Source organism: Anomalospiza imberbis, chromosome 4 (assembly GCF_031753505.1).
Source record: "Anomalospiza imberbis isolate Cuckoo-Finch-1a 21T00152 chromosome 4, ASM3175350v1, whole genome shotgun sequence".
NCBI lineage: Eukaryota > Metazoa > Chordata > Aves > Passeriformes > Viduidae > Anomalospiza > Anomalospiza imberbis.
Window position 1 is genome coordinate 25,201,925 of NC_089684.1, and position 21,595 is coordinate 25,223,519.

At 41.3% G+C, this 21,595-nt stretch overlaps 1 protein-coding gene across 7 annotated transcripts in view; it reads right to left on the minus strand.

Annotated features, from left to right (window-relative positions):
• Positions 1–404: 404 nt before the first annotated feature.
• The window catches only part of LOC137472465 (melanopsin-like), a 33,606-nt gene continuing 12,415 nt past the window's right edge, over positions 405–21,595 (minus strand). For 2 of the 7 annotated variants that reach the window (XM_068187558.1, XM_068187556.1), the window contains 10 exons: positions 20,552–20,685; positions 19,620–19,762; positions 17,757–17,890; positions 16,040–16,243; positions 15,430–15,601; positions 13,448–13,603; positions 12,273–12,380; positions 6,615–6,789; positions 4,218–4,367; positions 405–821 (listed from right to left, as the gene is read on the minus strand). In XM_068187558.1, coding sequence (XP_068043659.1) covers positions 435–821; positions 4,218–4,367; positions 6,615–6,789; positions 12,273–12,380; positions 13,448–13,603; positions 15,430–15,601; positions 16,040–16,243; positions 17,757–17,890; positions 19,620–19,753 — 1,620 coding nt within the window. In that variant the 5' untranslated portion in view covers positions 19,754–19,762; positions 20,552–20,685 and the 3' untranslated portion in view covers positions 405–434. Of the gene's footprint in view, positions 822–4,217; positions 4,368–6,614; positions 6,790–12,272; positions 12,381–13,447; positions 13,604–15,429; positions 15,602–16,039; positions 16,244–17,756; positions 17,891–19,619; positions 19,763–20,543; positions 20,686–21,595 lie in introns of those variants that run through there. The other 5 variants (XM_068187560.1, XM_068187559.1, XM_068187557.1 and 2 more) reach the window with 4 other exon arrangements.

The following is a 21,595-nucleotide window of genomic DNA, read 5'->3' on the forward strand; positions in this document are numbered from 1 at the left end:
TGGTGGAAGCTGCGGTGTTGCAGTGCTTCCCATCACTGTCCAGAGCAGAGCTGTCAAAACAGGAATGTTGTTCCATGTGCAGATAGCACAAGCATTCAGCAACTGACCCTGCTCTCAGTCAGTTGTTTTCCCTTCTGCTGGAACCCCCAGCAGTGGCAACAGATCAGGCAGACTCCTTGACCAGTGCCACTTGATTGTGCTGCCAGATCTTCCACTGCTCAATTTCCTGTAGCACAATCTGAAAGAAAGCCTGTTTCCATGCCTGAGCTGGTTTGGACAAAGATAAATCTGAAGGCTGCCTAGTGACTACTATATAAACATACAAAAAAAAAAAAAAAACTGATGATCTAACCTACAAGGCTTCAGTTATTTGGTATAATTAAGTGGAGAAAATGCCAAGAAAATAATTACCGGAAAGTTTTCTTTTGACAAACTTACGATAGAAATTTCTCAACAGCTTCAAGGAACTCCTTGGATGAGCTAAGCCCTTCCAAGTCCAGCAGATTGCCCTTTTTGTCATGAAAGTGGAATAATTCAGTCTCTTCCTCTTCCAGTTCTTCTTGAAACAGATTGGTCTCTGAGGTAGGAATGATGATGATGCAAGGGACTGCATTGCTAATGAGAGAATCCACGACTCCATTCACTTCACTTCCTTGAGTTGCCATATAGGAAGTACTTGAGTCTCCACTGGTGACACTGCTGCTATTCAATCTGACAGGCAGAGAAGCTGCTCTCAGGGAGCTGGTCATGCGTCCTGCAGAAGGACTGGGTAGGACAGGCTGCCCAAGCACCTTTTCCAAACAGCTGGAGGAGAGTGAAACCTGGAGAGGAGACATAAGATTTAGCATTGTCAGACACCATGTGGAAAATAGTACTTGGAATATTCATTGCCATTAGTCAATATTTGAGCCACCAGGCTAATTTTCTAAACACTTGGAATCATTAGCTTGAAGGAAAATCATGATGTGCTAACATATACTGCTTGGAAAGCAGAATGTTAAATGGAGCAAAAGAAGATGTACTCAAATATCAGCAGAGACTGAAAATAAGAAAAAAAAAAGAGGAAAACAAAAACTCATACTTGTATCTGACTTTTTTAGTCATTAAATAATGGTATCGCTTCATTTTTAACGCATCTCAGTGTATTAGTGTACTAGATTATTGCACTTCTCTCTCTTCTTATGGAAGGTATCTAAGACTCAAGTGCATTTCATTCTTTATTTTCCTAAAGTTTTGTCAACCTTGTGGCAATCTCAGTCTCTCCCCAAATGGCTCCTGATACTACCTCAGGGAAGCTGGGGGCCTTGCATTCACACGTTGGAAAGTGCTTCCTGCAAGAAAGAAGCAATAAATACTCACTTTGCAAACAATTTCCTATCTGCCTGTTTTGAGAGAATTCTGATTTCTAACTTGGCTCTGATGGCAAGGCCTCTGTGTTCGTTCCAAAAGTCTTGTGCACAGTATGCAAATTCAGAGTCAACTAAGTAAGCTTTGAAAGCATCAGTTAATATTCAAATATTAACTGCATAAAAATGCAAGGGAAGGCATAAGTAATCAGTTTTTGCTTCTTTAAAAAAAATTACAATCAAGATTATAAAACCATTGTGTCAGATGTAGAGATAAGCTAGAAGTCCCTCCTTTCTAGGGAAAACCAACATTTAAAGTAAAGTGCATGTTTTACTTCATTGCTTTGTCCCATAGTTTTGTGTCATTCTACTCCACAAGCAGGGATTATTCACAAATGCCTCTTGATAATGATTTCTCCAGCTGCTCTACCTACCAAGTAGAGGGAAGCACACTGTGCTGAAAAAAAAGTGATTTAAATCAGTGTGACAGAGAAGAAAATTCCATTCTTCCATATCAAAGACAATAACAGAATGAAAAAATCTAACTCCAAAATCACTCCTTCCTGTTTCAAGTGCTGTTTTCACAAAAAAACGGAAGGATAGGTTTCTTTTGGATGTGGCTTGGAGGGCACAGCACCCACTTACAAGTTTTTTTAACAGTTTCCACATCGGGTAATCCCCTTGAAACAAAACCTGGATGCAGAGGGGACATTTGACCACTCTTCTTTGAAATCAATATCCAAACCCACATTTTAATACTTTCAGAAAAGCCTCTTCACTGCCATTTTAAATTTCCAGGTGCCAGCCTATATCAAGTTTGTTACTATCATAATTGAATAAGTCATGGGCTGGATCATATCTTTGTGGCAGCACAGAAAACAGTCACATGCATTTTTATGCTTTGGAATGTACCAAGCCGGGGACACTGACGGGCTTGTCCACGACTGAGTGTTTTCGGAGGTATTCTAATTGAAATTCAGCCAAAGACAGTCCAGTAATGTTATTAAAACTTTAAAATAAATATAAAAAATGCATTGGTGCTTCTTTAGGTTTTGTTGGGGTTTTTGTTTTTTTGGTTTTGGTTTTGTTTTTTTGGTGGTTTTTTTTGAGGATAAATGGGTGGTCTCATTATCAAACACTCTGAGCTTGACGAATAAATATTTACTCTGATAGTATGAATAGTGATGCATTGCATTGAGCTGCAATGAGCACACAAAGGACCTTCACAACACACAGGAGCTTCTGCTGAAAACAGTAAGAAAAGCAAATGAGGCTTTGAACATTTAATGTAAATAAACTCCTCATAGCTCAGTGAATGCCACTGAAAGTCTAAAGTGTTATTTTACCAAAGTAATTCAAGAGATGTCTTTCAAAAATAAAGTATAGCACATGAGCCTTCTTGTGGGCTACACATTTGCTAAATTCCAGATACATTTACATATTACAGATATATTTCTTTTATTAATGAACTGTTTATGCAGACCACCTGAGATTTACTTCCCTTCACCTTCCTTGTGAGAAAAAAAGCCAGCAATTCTCCAGAATCTGGAGAAAATATCCTTTGTCATTTGCCTACATCTTGCCTTTACCACTTGCCTAAAACCTTGGACACACTCAGCTGCTGACAGAAGGCAGCAGAACTAAGCAGTATATTTGAGCCCATGTTGCCTGACATCACATTTGAAGCTGCTGTTTTTCCACCAAAACTGTTCACAATGGTTACAGGAAAAGAACAAGGTTTCTCAGGACTTGATCTTAATGACACACATGAAAGAGGACAGGACAGAGGCATGCAGGAACTGGATCACTGGTTGGCTGGAAATTTTCAGAGCAGTTCCTGCTTTAAACTATGCTGTCTCTAGAAAATTACCATCAGATCTGGAAGGGAGCACAGGGGACAGAAGCAGATGCTGTAGCTGCCCAAGGTGTGGGTGTTTGTCCACATGCACTAGAGTAATCCCATTAAAAGGTGCCTCCATCAAAAAAGGGGGGGCTACTCAGTCCAGCCACAGACAGGGGATTGTAAGCCACATCAGTCTTTCCTGAAAAGGCAGCACTGGTGTATGCCTGACACTGTGCCACCCATACAAGAACTCATTTGGAGACTGGTGTTACAATCTGGCAGAAGCTGACTCATGGGTTACCTACTGCTCCCATCAGGGAATGGGGTGCTCCTCAACAACAGGACACCAAACTTCAGTGGTTTGGCCAAGAAGGGTGATGCATCCACAGAGGATGCACTGAGTACTCACCATCTCCTCTTTCAGTGAGGGAAGGGTGGCAGCTGCCAGACTCTCCCACCCTTAGGGAGAAATGGGAGTTTCTTTCTCGTCTTCCCGCTCAACAAAAATAAAACATTTTAATGTACACTGAAAAGAAGGAAAAGGGTGGCTTCTGTCATGTCAAACTCTGTTTTGCATACTTGACTTTACTCTAAAAGGAGACTGCCACCGTATGGACACAAGGACCATGATGGAAGGAACCAAAGCTGGAGTAGATAAACAGGCAAAGAGGCAAAGAACTCATCTTCTTACAACTGATGCTATTGACTATGCCTTAATGCAGCTTCAGAGCTATAAGCAGAGCTGGCTTTCCAAAAGCAGGCAAATATCAAGCAGAAAAAAATTAATTAGGCATTATTGGCACTCTCATTTGTCACACACAGACACACAAAAACAAAAAAACAAAAAAAAAAAGGAAAAAAAGAAAGAAAATAAATAACAGCAAGAAAGAGGATGTTGGAATCAATATAAATAAAGCCTACACAAGAAATAGTTGGGCATAAAGGCTGAATTATCATTCCAGAGATGACGTACTGCAGCAAGATTAGCACTAAAATGGAGAGTCCTCAGCTGAGACCTTTTTCCATACCTTTTGGGCAGTGGCTGCATCGTAGCTGCAGGTCTTTGGGAGCAGGTCTCTCTTCTCTTGTCTCAGACTCGTGGAGAAAGAATGACTTCGGCGTGGCTTCAGTTTCTCTTGAGCTGGCTCTACGGGGTCGAGCTCTACATTTCTCCAGGTCTAATCACAAATGGATGAAGGATTTCAGATAGTTGCATTCTTTCTCAAATTCTTGTAAGTTCTCAAACTCTAGCAAAACCCATGCACATTCACAGAAAAGTAAAGCCATCCTAACATAGGTCTCACACTCAAAACACCCCTGGGAAGAGGCTTTATTTTCAGTCTTGTTACTTTCCCTGGACTATTTTGCTTGCTGACCAAAAATAAAACCAACTTGGAAATAATGAAAATTTATTTAAACTCTTTTCATCAGGATGTTTTGCACCCTTTTTTATCTCATTGCTTATGCTACACTTATACCTGCAGAAGATCTGAATTCTAAAGATAGGAGCCAATACAATCAATCTGTTTAATATGTCTTGTGGCATTCTGTGTGACTGCCAGTTGATACAAAACCATGGACATGGACAGATCCAAAACCGTGTTTGCATACATCCCAGCAGAATATGCAGAACACCGAGGGCTTCTCAATGTCCATGAACTTGCTGATTCTACAAACCACCATTAGTGCATAGGAGACAGTGTGTGGGCTTTGCTCTAGTTTTCTAAGAGCATGTCAGCATGCTCTTAGAAAACTGGAAACACAAATAGGACATTGAAAAAGTGCTGTTCCATTTACAGGCTTGGGGTGAGGCCATCTGTCATTCCTTACTTTGTGGTGAGCTTTTGATTGAGTATCAATGGTGAAATCATTCCACTCCAACATGAGATTTTAGATATGGATAGACAGAGGCCAGGCAGACAGACAGGGCTCCACACAAGTGGGAAGATAGTACATTATTTCTCTGCATCACCTTGCTCATACCTCTATGTGTGGGCACCTGTTTATTTCCCCTCACATGCTGAATAAAACTCCTTGAATTAAATGTTCCTTGACATGAATCACAAATATGTTTGTTCACTTCACTAACATGTAGACAACACACAGAAGAAAATGTTGTAGCAACAGCTGCACCTTTTACAGTGTTCCTGGTGTCATTTCTTGCCCATCAATATTTTATTGGAGCCTTCCCAAATTTCAGTCAGTCCTGCTGTCATGCCAAAGTCATCAAGCTTAACTTTTATTTCAGCAGCAGCTGTTTCAGATAAAACCTCTACAGCTGCACTGAGCTGTCAGTTGCTCCAAAGGACAATTGCCTTTGGCTGCATCAACTCAGCACAGCACAGTGCTGTGCACTGCTAACAGTGGGGGTTTTAAATGAGACTCCTAAGCCAAAGCTGTGCCAAAATCTGAAGCATCTTACCCTCATTATCCTGTCTATTTAAGCAGCACCCACATTGAATACATGCAATAACCTGCTGACATGAACAAACCAAAATTGAGTAGTGACCAACAGTGAAGAACAGAAAGCTTCTTGGATCAGGATGATGCAGCTGAAATTACTTCATTTGGCATCAAACAAAGGAGTAATGGGAGAAAAATCAGGTTTTTATACGTTAAGGTATAAGAGGGATACCTAGGATTTATAATTTTGTGAGAGGTTACTGGTGGCAGCTGTTGCTCTGGGAGGTTCCTGATGCCCAAACTGAGGGGGAGCAGCACAGGTCCCCAGGAGGACCAGCCCCAGCCCAGACTTTGCCATGGCTGCCACCCCCCTGAGGAGCCACCTTCTCAGCACCTCTGCAGGCAAAGCCAGCTTCTTGTGACTGAGAGAGGCTGTGAAGGGTCTCAAGGGATTCTTTTGTTTCTATCTCAGTCACCAGCCTTACTGATGCTTGGGGTATGTTCCTACAAAACACTGCACCATGCTCTAGGGGCAGGAGCTTTTCACTCCTTATGGTCACAATCTAGGTGAAGAAGTCAAAAAATTCCCATCCTACAGAAAATGGACTTCTTTTAAAATAATAAGAGAGCTCTTGGATAAGTTATAAAATTTTGGATGGAAGATTGTTTTCTTGTCCTCCAGACTAGTGAGATACCTAACATAGCCAGTAGTTAGTTACACAGGGAGTGCCTGACAATGGCTCTTTTTAGTTCACATTAAAGACTTAATCTGAACATCCTTGGTCCCAGCAGGCATCAGAACCACACAGATATGCTGGCCTGAATGCTTTTTCTGGTCTTAAATCATCATGCATGAACTTCTAGCTTTGCAAAAATGACTTACATGACAAAAAAAATTTAGCTACACTCTCCTCTTTCCCTTTTATGTTCTCTAATTTTGAATATGTATTTATAGTGTTGCTTATTTAGAGTCTGAGAAATTTTATACTCGCTTTATTTCATGGAAACAAGAAAAGACTTACAGCTTCTCCAGTAGAAATGGAGGAAACACAAGTGCTCTTGGTCTTGCCAGCAAGAGAGTGGTGGCTGTAGAGAGAGGTCCTGAATGATGACTCATTTATGGATCCCCTCAGAAGGTCATTCTTTGATATTCGTATCAGGAACCTCAAGCAGGGAACAGCTTGGTGGATGGTTTTTCTGAGGGAAAATGTGAGAAGGAAAAAAAAAAGCCAAACCTGTCACACTGAAGACACGGCTTTGAAATTCATGTGGTGAAAATGCTGTCTCTTTCCATCACCTCAACACAGCTTCTGTTTTGATTAAGAAGGTCTTAAAAATTACATGCAAACAGGATGGTAGCTGGTGCAAACAACTCAACAGGCTGAGAAGAAAATAACAGGTCCTTCTGGGCCTTGTGTCAAAACACACACAGAAGAGCTGCATAGCTAGGGGATAAGAATTGAAAATATCTTGAAAAGCATGACTGCATATGCTTTATTTAAAATGTTAACCCAGAAAATTTCAGGCTAGTTGGTACAAAGGTCTTCACTGTGCAAAGGCACAGAATGAGTGGAAGCAAGGGAAGAGGAAGAAGGCCATAAGAATCAGATGTTGTTAATTTTTTGTATCACGGCAGCTACTGTAAGCTCCTATTGAAAATTAGCACAGTACAAGCATAGAGGAGAAGGATGGTCTAGACCCCATATCTGCCTTATTCATGAAATAATAATCTCAGTCATGATTGTGTGAGTCTATTTCTCCTAACCCCAACCGTGGCCCTGCATGGAGCAAAAGAGTCCAAGAGCCTCCCTTGGGCAATGCCAGCTGGTCTTTCTCCTCACAGGGCAATGCTAGTCAGAACGCTTCATTTAGTGTAACACCTCCCCAGCACTTCCCAATCCATTATTGGGAATCCAACAGATGAAGCTAATAGGGCCAAAAAACAAAATCAACAAGTCAGAAAGTGAGGCAGCAACAAGGCATGTAGCCAGGAACTGATGCAGGGGACCACGGATCACTGGAGGATGTCAGTACATTGACTTTACACTGAGATGCAAGTCAAGCAGATGTATCTTGTAAAGTCTTTTGCTTCTCTAGTTAGCAGGTTTGTTGAATAATCAGTGCATTTTAAATCATCATTTCTATTCTCACAAAAGATCACTCATGTTAAAACTTCAGAGATATGATTCTGGCATCAGGAAATGAAGTCACTTGCTTGTAATCAAAAAAAGAAACCCATGACCACCAAACCTCTATATCTGGTACCATCACCACTCTCTGAATAGTTCTGCGTCTCTTTCCTCCGTAGTTTCAAAGGCAAATGAACAGCAGCTCTGTGTCTGCTCTGGAGATGAGGAACAAAAAAAGCTGCCTGCACCATCATTCCTGATCCTGCCAAGATGCCTGTCAGTAACCAGGCAGGGGCCACTGAGCTGCCTGGGGCAGAAGACTGCTCACATGGTGCTGGGTACAAAAAGATGGTTAATGTTCTGCACAAAATAAAAAGTCCAGAGAAAGGGTTTACAGGACACGAGAAAATGTCAAGCCCCAGAAATTTCCTTTCAAGCTGAAGACCTCAGTCTGGCGCTGAAAAGCAGCTGCCAGCTTTTTTCCCCAGTTAAGCTGAACTACTTCCCTCTGACAAGTTCAAGTTAGTGTGAAACACACCATCCCATTTATTAAATGGGATTTGGCACAGAGGTCTCCTAATGATGAAGATTCAGGAAATAAACGTCTGATGGTGAATTTTCAAGGAAAAAATATGAACACTTCTGAATGTCTTGAGGGACCAGAGTTTCCATTTTACTAATACTTGGGAGGAGTATTGAGGGACATTTTGCTGGTTGGGATTAAAGTACAGATTTTGAAGGGAGTTTTAATATTGTATGTGCAAAGTAAAAGGCATAAACTGAGGTACTTATTTAATGGTACTCCTATAATCTGAAATAAAAGAGTCCCCTAAAGTGACCCTTATATAGTAAGTGAAATATAGTAATATAGTAATTGCAAGCAACTTAAAAAAAAACCAAACTGTAATTCAAAGTTATTTATGATCATTCTTTATGATGTAGGAGTTTGGACCAATATTTTTTGTGTAATTCTGCTTTTCTTGGGAGCCAGTTGGAAACATGGAGTTGCAGAATTTCCTGTTTGCTATGAAAGAATGATTCCAAAACAGAAAACTTGCAAAATGTAAGGGAGTTTCTGCAATAACTTTAAAGCAGCAATGTATCAGAGTTATTGTGGAACATAGAGACAACACACAAGTTGTTAAAGATGGGAAAGCTTTCTTCCCCACAATAGAGCATTTCACAATTAAAACTTTGAGTACATTCCTCACTTACATTCATTTCTTCCTGAGAGTTGCGTTAGGGAGAGGTGGTTTTCTCCTTTCTACTGGTGGGGAATGGGTGGGCAGAAGGGTGGGTAGATGAGGAGGAACATAAACTCTCAAACCAGGTCTTAGAAGCCAAGTGCTAGCACAAAAGTCACTGTTACATTTTCAGTTCCATTCACTATAATGTACTTTTTTTTTTCCTCCATTGTTTAAGGTAAAGAAATCCCAGAAAAAGACTTGGTTTTGTTGGGATTTTAAGACAAAGTGTCAGGAATTCTCTGTGCAAAAAAAAATCTTGTTTTGCTAGTGGATTGAGTCAGACTTGAACAATTTTAATCCTGATTTCTGGATGCCTCTTTCTAGAAAGATTTGGAAAATAACTTAGATAAAATTTAGTTCAGTAGTTCCAATATAAAATGACAAATTATTCCCTGCTCAAACCCTTAACCCTTTGGCCTGAACAGACCGGCTCATTTATCTGTGCTTGAATAAATTATTTTCAAGGCATAACGTGAATAATTAGAAGATTTGGAAATTATCCAGAAACAATAACCTTAACATATATAATCATTATTCACTCTTTAAGCAAAATTGGTCCTGCCAACATATTTTTACCAACTGACTTATTAGTGTACTGTAGGGTTTTTTCAGTTTTGAGACTGTGTTCTTGATTCATCACAATGGACCCAACATTACTTCTTTTCCTGACTGGATTGCTCCCAAGTGCACAAAATGTCTTCACAAGTCCATAAAAATTTCTCTTGTTGATATGTCTAGAAATACAGATTAGAAAGAAGGGAAAAAAATAAAACAAGATAAAAACAAGATACTTATTAAGAAAATGTATGAAAGCTCATTGTGGAGTCCAGTCTTTTTCTTAACACTCTTAAGAAGCCAATGCTGATAGGAAAAAGACTGACTGAAGCAGTTCACTGTCACAGAGCCATAGGATGGTGTGGGTTGGAAGGGATCTTGAAGGAACCTTAAACACCATCCAGTTCCAAGCCTGATGCCATGGGCAGGGGCACCTACTACTAGACCAGATTGCTCAAAGCCCTATCCAACCTGGCCTTGAACACTTCCAGGGAAGCATCCACAGCTTCTCTGGGCAACCTGTTCCTTGCAAAAATAATAAACTGAACACAATAAGTTTGGTTCAGAAACAAATAATGGGTACTAAACACATCAGCCAGCCATGCAAAACTTCTCATTGAACTTCTGCAACCTATCAGAAACTAGTCAATCTCCTACTCTAAAGTAAAATGTTCTGCAGACTTCAAAAACCTGAGATGGTTTTTGGAGGATGCAAAAAGATGTTCATTATGATAGCAGACATTTTCAAACAAAATATGTCTCCAAAATGGAGAAACAGGGATTTGACAGATGAACCACTTGGTGGATAAGGTCTGGGTGGTCACACTCAAAGAGTTATGGTCAGCGGCTCAATGTCCAGATGGAGCTCAGTGAGAGTGGTGACCTCAGAGGTCAGTGTTGGGACCAGCCCTGTTTAACATCGCTGTCGGTGACACGGACAGTGGGAGTGGGAGTACCCTCAGCAGGTTTGGTGATGACACCAAGCTGTGTGGTATGGCTGCCACACTGGGGGGAGGGCGGGGGCTGGCATCCAGAGGGATCCGGACAGGCTGGAGAGAGGAGCCCCCAGGAACCTCAGGAAGACCAACAAGGCCAAATGCAAGGTGCTGCATGTGGGTCAGGGCAATCCCAAAAACAGACACAGGCTGGGCAGAGAATGGATTGGGAGCTGCCCTGCCCAGAAGGACTGGGGGGTGCTGGTGGATGAGAGGCTGGACATGACCCAGCACTGTGCACTCACAGCCCAGAAAGCCAAACGTGTCCTGGATCATGTCCTGAATCCAAAGCAGCGTGGGCAGTAGGGGAGGGAAGGAGGGGATTCTGCCCCTCTGCTCTGCTCTGGTGAGACCCCACCTGCAGGGCTGCCTCAGCTCTGGGGTCCCCAACATAGGAAGGACATGGACCTCTTGGAGCATATCCAGAGGAGGGCCTCAAAGATGATCAGAGGGTTGGAGCACCTCTGCCATGAAGACAAGCTGAGGGAGTTGGGACAGTTCAGCCAGGAGAAGAGAAGGCTCTGGGCAAGCCTTACAGCACTTTCCAGTACCTGAATGAGGGCTACAGGAAAGCTGAAGAAGTATTTCTCACAAGAGCTTGTAGGGATAGGACAAAGGGGAATGGCTTTAAACTGAAAGAGAGAAGGCTTAGATTGGATATTAGGAAGAAATTTACTGTGATGCTGGTGAGACACAGGAACAGGCTGCCCAAGGAAGCTGTGGATGTCCCATCCCTAGAAGTGTTCAAGGCCAGGTTGGATGGGGTTTTGTACAACCTGGTCTTGTGGAAGGTGTCCCCACCCATGACAAGTGGTGAGAACTTGATGATCCTTAAGGTCCCTTCCAACCCAAACGATTCTATGATTCTATAGAATCATAGGGTGAAAGATTTTCACCCTTTTTGGGCATGTTTCAAGGAGCCTTCTGAGAAACCTTCACTCTTCTTACAACCACACTGTCATGCATCAGACATCCTAAACAATGAACTCATTTTTCCAGCTCCCAAGTCCGAGTTGTCATTTACCAGCTTTTCCACTTCTTGGGTGAAACAAGCCTCATACCAATTACTAAGTCTGCCATCTAGTGGTATTTATACATTCATCACATTTACCACCATGGCATCCCTGCGTTTTCTCAGAACTTTTGACACAGCATCACTTTGTGGTAGCTACACTGTGAAAGACTTGCAAAAAAATCTACAGGTATGCTGGATAGCAGTTCTATTACAAGTATATCCCCTTGGTATAATAAAGTATTTTTTGCTGCCAGTGTCCTAAAATTTTTTGGGAAAAAAATGCTTCAGAAAACCAAACCTTGAACATATGCGTATAGAGCTGCTTAAATTGGTAAGGATGTGATTATTTGAGCCTCGCTGGTTGGGACCTTTTGTCTAGAGAGTGCTCTGTAGTGGTTGTCTGTGGTATGATGAAAGGTGACCTGAGCACCATCTTCTCCTCATGTCAGTCGTGCAGGGTCCACAGGGCAGAGCAGGGTTCTGAGGGAGAGGAAAGGTGAAGGGAGGGACTGTTCTCTTTTTGACACTCCCCAGGCCTTATCTGGAGCTGCCTTGTGTGGGTCTGACCACCTGGAGCCCATAATTGCCTGGTGGCATTATGGCCACTGGAACTGCATGTTCGTTGGCACACGAACATGCAGTGCACGGGGTGAGGCTGAAGGAATGAGGGTAGTTTGTTCCATGTAAAAGATCCACATTTGCATGTACAGTTAAACACATACCTATACATTTACTGTACCTGTATCTTGGATGAATTATTGCATATATGATGGGGTTGTAGATTGCAGAAGCTTTGGCAATAACTGCTGGCACAGATTTAGAATATGGTGTTAGGCTGTTGCCTCGACTAAAACAAAGCAAAAACATTACACACAGCTATGCCATGGATTACATGGATACTACATTAGTAAAACATATTACTCTTTTAAATTGGTATTGCGCTATTATCATTTTATAAGAAATACACCTGTAAAGTTGATTCATTCAAGTGATTTCTTTGCTCAGATGAAAGGTTTGATTTTGACAGCATGTGCTTGGTTTCAATCATTTAGAGAAGATCAAAGACATGAAGCAAGTAATTTTAGGATGACTAGGAACACAAAGAATCACCTTCCCTGTTTCTGCAATAAACAAAAATAAAGAAATCCAAAACCCCAACAAAAGAACTCCCATTGTGGACATCTGGGAACAGTGAATGATGATAGAAAAGAAAACAGAATCAAACCTAAAAAATCTTTCAGCAGCAGCATGTGTGCTGCACAATAATGCATGTACATGCCTCGGTTCCAAACACTGCAGAAGGAAGAGAGGACTGGAAGTGGCTTGAAACCAGTATTTCCCTTTAGAGTTTAAGTTCCCATAATCAGTCAGGTGTGACCAATGTGAGTGCAGCATAAGCACAGCTAATATCATATTATCACAGAATACACTTTTACACAGAAGACACCTTTAAAGATCATTCAACCAACCTCTCTGCCATGGGCAAGGACATCTTTCACTAAATGAGCTTGCTCAAGGCCCCATCCAACCTGGCCTTGAAGAGCAGAACATGCATTGACAACACACCTGGTCCCTTTGAAGTGGAAAATGGGTGGAGAAGACAGCAGTGTATGAAAGGAAGGAAGGTACTAGGAGATAAAGGAGGTAACTCCTCCAATTTATACAATGAAACATCATTTGGGAGAGAAAACATCATGTAGCAAATATTAAGATTAAAAATTCATAATAGTATCAAAATGCATAGACAAATAATCCCTTTTCTGGCTTTATTCACACGATATTCTGAAGAATGAAATATCACCTTTAATGTAGTAATTATTTAAGACCCATTCAAAAAGGAGATTTTCCTCATGTGGATGATAGTACTAATCTTATCTGCTTAATCCTGGCTTTTTAGATTCCTCTTCCACTTACCCTGCCCAGGCAATCAAGGTGACACAAGCATACGGAGACCAGGACAAGACAAACACAATGATGACAACAAAAGCAATTTTTGCTAGCTTCCACTCATTCTTGATGGACTGAGAGAGGTAGGATTTCCGGCTGCAGGACCCCATCTTTTGAACATCTCTGTAAGGGGGGAAAAAACACAGCTATTTCAGCAGGATAATGAGAAACCAATATCTCTAATATGTTCTCAGCAATATGAAAAATGAAGTAAATTTCTTATTGCACCACTCTAACTCTTCTTTTCTTCTCTGACATTTAAAAACACTGGAAGGTAGCTGATGCGGTTGCAAGTATTATGTTTGCCTATGAGACTGAGCCAGAACTGCTGGGACTACAGGACAGGACTGCTGTGTCCTCATCCTGAACACAAGGAGGGTTTCAGGTTGCAAAGATACAGAAATTGATATCTCTTGCCCTTCATTGCTTTTAGAGGTAGAGCAAGAAAAGGCACAGCTGGATGGCAAAATCAAGTCTTATGTCTTTTCCTTTTTGAGGGAGTAGCAGTTTGCAGAAATTCCAATTCATGAGGTAACACATGCTGGAGTACCCTGACAGCTTTGAGAAATCTGTCCCAAACACTTGCAAGGACATTTTTACTTACCTGCAGATTTATTTATTAAAGAGTATTTTCAGTGGGAGGTACAACAGGCTGTCCTAATATTTTTGTCGTGAAAAATCAAATTCTCTTCTCACACCAAATACCCCACATTTTCTTTTAAAAAGTTTTATATAGTTAGGCATTTCATATTCTTTAGCATAGAAATAACAAATTTTACATATTACTGTTGTTAAATGGAGATACATTTCAGGCTGAAGACATGAATTACCAGCCAGGAAGGTAACAAAGTTCCTGCTGGCACAATGTAAATATAGAACACAATCAAAGAAACATAGAATGGCCTGGGTTGGAAGGGAGATTAAAGACCATCTAGTTCCAACATGCCTGCCATGACCAGGGACACTTTCAGCTAGACCAGGATGCTCAAAGCTCCATCCAGCCTAGCCTTGTAAAAGACACAGAAAAAGCTCATGTCCACTGTGCTCCATGAGTGTACAAGGCACCATTATTTTAAGGATGCATTCCTTTGCTTGCTATCAAGTATACATACACAAAGCACAATAAAAACCAAGACAAGGGCCAAAAAATAGAGTTCAGAAAGAACTTCATTTTAGGCATATATAAATGTACTTATAAAAGTATAATTTAGGCATATGAAGCCAGATGATTTCAACAAGTGCCTGCACACAGGAGCAGAGAAAAGTCATCAGAACTGGTGACACAGTTGAACAGCAGGAAGGACTCACAGCACCAACTGGTGTTGGATCGGACCAAAGATAAGCCATGTGCTCATTAGCAGAAAAATAACAGATAGAATTATGTTAGTTTACAGATCTAACACCCTGCAGATTCTTTATTTCAAATACAGGCCAAAAATTATTTTGGGAAAAACATACGAGGAAGCATAGCCAAATATTGTGCATGCAGTTGTGATGCTTGAGTGAAGCACGATGGTTTTTGGGATGCTTGCCTTAAATAAAACTGTCAAAAAATATGAGCACTGTTTTGTTTATGGAGCTGCTCAAAGGCAGACGATTCCCCCATTGCTACATGTTTTTTATTATCCCTTGAGGCTGAAAACTGCTGGAATACACAAGGACATAGTTTCTTGTAGTGCAAATCTGAAATACAAATAACTCAATCTGAGTATCTGATGTACTATTAATTACTACAGTGGAATAAGATTAGAACCACCAGAGATTTCTTCTACTTTGAAATTCATATATCCATTCCAGTTTTAAATTGGCAAAAAATAGTTCTCCTGTTACAGCTGTCAATTTCAATTCAGACTAATTTTTGATTCAGATTTTTTCTGCAGCTAAAGAAACTGAGAAAATCTGCTGTTACACGAAAAGGGATATGTACTTCTTTCAGCTAGATTGCTTACCTGCCAGTACGCCTTATGGCCAGGAACATCGATAAATAGCAGTGGAATATTATTACCAGGGGGATAAAAAACACGCAGCAGCATAAAATCATGGTGTAGCTTCTGTTTGCAGGGGAGTAGGTTACATAGTCCCATGTACAGGATATCATCAAGCCCTCAGGCACATAAGAACCTATGAAATACATAGAATACATGATTCACACATGCACCCAAATGTAGTGCAGGTGCTGATCCAGCTACTAAGCACTTTAAATAAACCCTGTCCTGTATCCATGGTCTTCAAGAGCTGTGCCTGTCAAACTACAGATCATATATGTGGTCTCAGAAGTGAGTGCCCACATGGAGAGGAGGTCCTGGCTACAGAACTCTCAGGTACACACCTAATACTCCATCTGTAGCTTGTTCTGCTTTAACACACCCTGGGTGTAGGGGGGCAGAGTGTTTGTACAGTGCAGTAGGTGCAGATGTGTGCTACAACAAAAAAAAACATTGGGTGGTGGCAGGGCATCTTCATGAGGACTTATGAGAAAACTCATTTTTTACACCCCAAGCAAGACTAAAAAGAGCACACAGGGAATGCTAGGGGAGAGAGAGAGAGCAGACAACATACTCCAGCCGAGGAGTGGAGCCACACTCCATCCCAGTGAGTAGAGCCACACCATGGCGATGATCTGCACGGTGCGTCTCTTGGAAGTCCACTGGATGGACTGCAGGGGCTTTGTGATCACCAGGTAGCGGTCAACAGAGATAGCCAACAGAGTCATCATCGAGGTTATCCCAAAGAGAGCCCCGCAGAAAGCATATAAGTTACAGCCTGAAGAAGGAAATGGCAATGTCAGGGGTTTTCTTGAAAAGAGGCATGCTTTCTCTCAGAGCTTATCGTAATAAATCTCCCTGCTTTTTTCCTTGCTCAGGTCTTGTCTCTCAATAGAAGCTTTTTCTTAGCTTCACATTTTCATAGTTATTAAGTGTTTATTAGAAAAGTATAAATATAAATAAAATAGAAATATATGTATTTAAACGAGTCCTACTTCACTGCAGGCTGCAACTGGGAATGTTTTGTCAATGGAAAACTGCCTCAAAGAAAATCCAATCTAATTAAAGTTATATTTTCCTGGACTGTTGCCCAATATATTGATCTTAACATGCTGCAGCAGACATCTGTCTGTTAATGATAGATGGGTAGTTTAAGAAATTACTTTGGTTTATGTGGCTTAAAAACGTAGAAGTGGTTTAAATTTGGTGACTAAGAATCCAACTGTAAAACATAGCTCCATCTCCTATGTTTAATGAGAGTACTTTTTAAAAGAACTGATATTTTTTACATGAAACAGACCTCTTAACCCCCTCTGCATTCAGGCACTGTACTACCAGATGGAAAAATTTACTCTGAATTTAATGGAGCAACCTGTGGAAAGATCATCCATTTTTGAAATCTTGCATTGCCCCATGTGGTTATAGACAAGAGCTCACCAGGAGTGACAGGCAGCAAAAACACCAGATCCAACCTTAAAGCAGAATTCCAAAGTCTATACAAGTAACTCGCAACCAAGGACCAAATCCCACTCAACCCAGACCAAATGCTTCATTTGTGAGAGCATGGCAATTTACACTGATTTTATCTAAGGGTATGAGCAAGACTAAAAATATCTTCAAAATAAGGCAGAGTCCCTTCTGTGCTGCTGAACAGTACATGGTCTCTGGGCTTGCTCCACCATTGTACAGCCACCAGTGGGTGCAAGTTTTCATCCATAATATGATGAGGAGCAACAACCAGCATTGAGCCTTCTGAGGTTGTTGCTATACCCACATTTCAGCCTTAATTTCAGCATTGATCACCTTTTCTTTCTTGCAGCTGGAAAGAAAGAGGCTTGAATTTGCTGAGTCCTCAAATGACTACTGTCATTTAAATATCTTAATTAAATATGAGATTCCTCAAAGCATGCCAATGTTCAACAATACGTTTGATCAATGATCAACATACATTTCTAAATAAAAGTAGTAACTAGCCCTCAAAATGATACAGAAAAATTATTTGCAACTTACTAAAACTTTTCTACCTACTTTCAGCCATAACACCTCCCTTACAAGCTAAAGGGTAACATGGTTACATGTGGATCTTGACTCCTTCCTTTCCAAAATATGTAAGATAAAAGAATCACGTCTGTAATATAAAACATGTGACATCACACTGACTGACGATGTCTGGGGCTGTGGCTCAAGACATTTGTGCTGCTCTAGCCTTGGCACAAGCCAAGGCTGTTGTGGCTGAAACAGGGCACAGGCAGCGTAAAGCTGGCGAGGTGTGAATTAGTGGTGAAAAGTACCTATGTCTCCAAGTATCCATTCTCTGTGCAAGCTGTTGACAAAGCATATGGGTGCCTGAGAAGCCGACATCAGGAAGTCGCTCACAGCTAAATTCATTATAAAGTAGTTTTGGGGAGTCCTCAGCTTCTTGTTGCTTAAAAACATGAGAAATACATAGTTTTAAAAAGACAAAGTGGAAAGTTAACTTCATAACCTTGCTTACTAGCATAAACAATTACTGTCCAGGTTGAAATCAATGGTTACTCACAGTGAATCAATTGCTAATCATCAGTCAATTACTGCAGCTACAGCTGTAGTCATTTCAAAATGATTGAAAAGACCAGGAGCCATAAAATAGATTGTTTCCTCTTCAAGCTAAGGAGAGTTTCAGCTGTCTTGATAAATATGGATTTGTTCAGAAGAGCAGTTCCCTAGGAGTGCTGTGATATTGATTGTGCCTTGCACTGCACATGAGGAAGATCTGAAGAAAGTTACAGAGCCAAAGGATCTGCTTCTGGTGATACTTTAAAAACTGCTGACCTGAGGTAGTGTGTTGACACACCACTAGCTAAATGACCTTTTGCAAAGTGCTACAGCACGAGCAGAGCACACACAGAGATTTGGAGAAAGTGCTTTTGGTTATATACATCTCATAAGAGAGAATGAAAACTATCAGTTGCAGATGAACAGGCAACATTAAACACCACAACAATGAGTGTGAAAGCCGAGGTCTGCAAGCAAAGCTTATCTAAGGAAAACAACTGCGACCTTTCTGATGTGCTTTGCAATATCAATAGTTGCAGCTAACATGAATTTCTTTCCTCATGCTGATAAATACTGAAAAAGAAAGTGAGAAAGCCATCTCAGTGCTGCTGCAATTCTAATAAATTCTTGGGTCTCATAACTGTCTGCAAAAACAAGGTAAGAGAGAGTGCAGAGTTCATACATTCCCAGGTGCTAATCTGCACATGCAGATACTCCTACTTTGACAATTTAATGCTTTTATTACACCAGATAAACCACACACATTTCAAGACAAATACAGAGCTTGTGCTGCATTTTAAAAAAAGTCATGAAAGCCTCTACAGTTGCAGGGAATTCATTTTCTCTAAATAGTATTAGAAGCCAGTTATTCAAAATAACTGATTTGTCTTAAACGTTTAAGAATAGGAAACTAATGCTTTGTTCATAACCCTACTGGTGTCTCTAGCATTGTAAGGCCCTGCTGCATCACTGTGCATAATGACAGCAAGTGGTGAATGAAGAGGATTTTGAAATCCATCATCACATTGTGGAACAGAGGGCAGATGTTTCTTTTTTCCATGAGATTTTTGCATACTCTAGCTGCAGTAGCTTTGGCTGCCTATTACTCTGCCAAGAGAGCGCACAAACTGACAGAAATCCTATGATCTGCCTGAAGCAGGAAATACACTGGTGGCATGAGCTCATTTCATGTAGCAGATTGCCTCCTTGGTCCTTTCAGGACCACTTGGCTCTTTCAAAGAGTGTCAGTGTTTGTGTGTCAATGTTTGTCAAGTATTTGTGCAAATGCTACAGGGTCAGTGAATAAGTCTGCAGCTGCAAGACTGTGGTTTCTATCACTAGAAATATTAAACCATTCTTTAAACTTTCTATTGGAAATTGTTTGTAGAACAAGGTTTTATTTTCTCATTTTATTTGATTCTTTAAGCCATCAGGAATTTACACTGAGGTTGCCAGTGATGCACATGGATGTGTTTTCATCTGTGTAGGGTTGCCTTCTCTCTTTCCCCCCCATATTTGTTGTTAGATTTAGTCCAAGAGGAAAGCAATGCAGAAATCTGCACACGAGCACAGGTTAAACTTAAGGCCACTCAAATCAACCACAAAAGGAATTTTTGTACCTGTAAAATGCGTAGAGGACTAGGAGGTTTCCAATGATACCAATGGAGCCAATAATGAGCACACATGTTCCTACGGTGTAAAGAATGTGGCCAGGGACCTCTGCCTTGGTCACTGTGTGTGCCTGGGTACTCATGTTCAAACCCTGAATGGAAAACAGAGGAAAAGGAAAGTTTAGCCCATTTAGGACCCTTAGTCCATGGAACACATGCTCAGGCTGTTGGCATTCACTTCCACAGCTCGTGCAAATAAAATACACACTTCTGAGTTCTTTTCACATCCCCTGTAATCAAGTTTCCCTCAGGTAACTTTCATAATTTTGACAGAAGACATTTATCTTGAGAATGGAGCAACAGAGAAAGCAGACTGGAAAAGATAACTAAGGTAGTTATGATTATGTAAAAAAGGCAAAGAAGCATGAGCATAAAACTTGCTCTGGGTAACTGCTGCGCTCTGGGGCACAGAGCTGGCTGACAACACAGACTGACAGCAAGAAATAACCTGTCACAGTTTGGTTTTATTAGGAACAATATTAGGAACAAATCCCACACTTACAAACATTAAATCCCCTGGATCTCCCCAGGTTCATCATCCACTAACTCAGTGCTACAAAACCTGGGAATCCCCCATGCAAAAGAGAGGAGATGAGAGGTATAATAGCAGCACTAGCACTGCCTGTGTAAGAAAACACACATTAAATAGTCTTGACACCTCTTTCACTGCCCTGTATCTTCAGCACATGAATAGTCTCCCTCTGCATTTTTTTTTTTTAAACAAATTCAGATTTATCACTGGTTACATTCAGCAGCAAGGCAGCCTACAGCTAATTCACTCAGCTCACATTAGCATTAGCAATGAGAAGAGTCCAAATTGCCTCATGGAGATTCTTATTTACCAAGTTACAAGCAGCTAAGCCTCGCACTCACAATCAGACCTGGAGAGCTGAGTCAAAGGTGTGACACCTTGCCACAGCTGGGCACCTGCTTCACTTCACCCCCTTTCTCCACTGCACAGCTCAGCAACGTGTGGAGTGTCTGATAAGGCTGGTTTTGGCCTGTGAGAGAGGAGCTGGATGACAGAAGAGGTTAATATGATAACTATGTGATGATAACCACTTGTAGTATTTAAGCTGCCATTTTTAAATGATGAGAACACCCTTTTCTTTCCCATAGCTACCTCCTGATCTCCCATACTGCTGCTTCTCCTTCCTGCCTTATATTCCTCACTCATCTGTGAAGTGCACACAGTACAGCTCCCTCCCTGTACAACAGTCCTAGCAGAGGGCATTATCCCCCCAGCTCTGCAACCCTCCTGGGGCATGCCCTGGGGAGGCTGCATTTGGCAACAGGGAGGGCATGGTGAAGTGCATTGCACACCCTGAGCACCCACACAGCAGCGGGTCTGGGGTAGAAATGCTGACAGCAAAGCTCCCTGGGCAGAAGTGGTGTAGTAAAAAGTACAAAAGTTATGGCTTCAAAGCAGGAAGGTGCCTTCAAGCCTTCTCAGTCATCTGACAGACTCTACCCTTGACAGGATGGCTAGTGCCTATATGGCACTTCACCATACAGAGATCACATCACCGAAAAAGTAGGAAGAAATGGAAGAGAGCATCTGCTGGTGCTGGTTTCACCAGGGGGCCGTGACTGTTATTCCCAGTGCTTAGGCAGCAATAAAAATGCCACCATGTGTAGGATTTACCCTTGAGAAAGGTGTGCGAGGCTGTGTAAGAGCAGGCAGGGCACGGTGATATAGCTAAGAAAGCAGTCATGGCTGTTTGGCGGCACCAGGCAGAGCCAGCACTGTGCTCTCAGAGCAGAGCTGCCTGGACATGCAAGTTAAGCATGGTAATGCTTCTCCTTCTTTCTCAAACCCAATACTCTTAGCAGTGTGAGTGCACTGAATTGTAACCCTGTCACATTTCTGGCAATGCATACCAAAAAAGCTAAACTGGGAATAAAGGAAAAGGCTTCATTTTTTT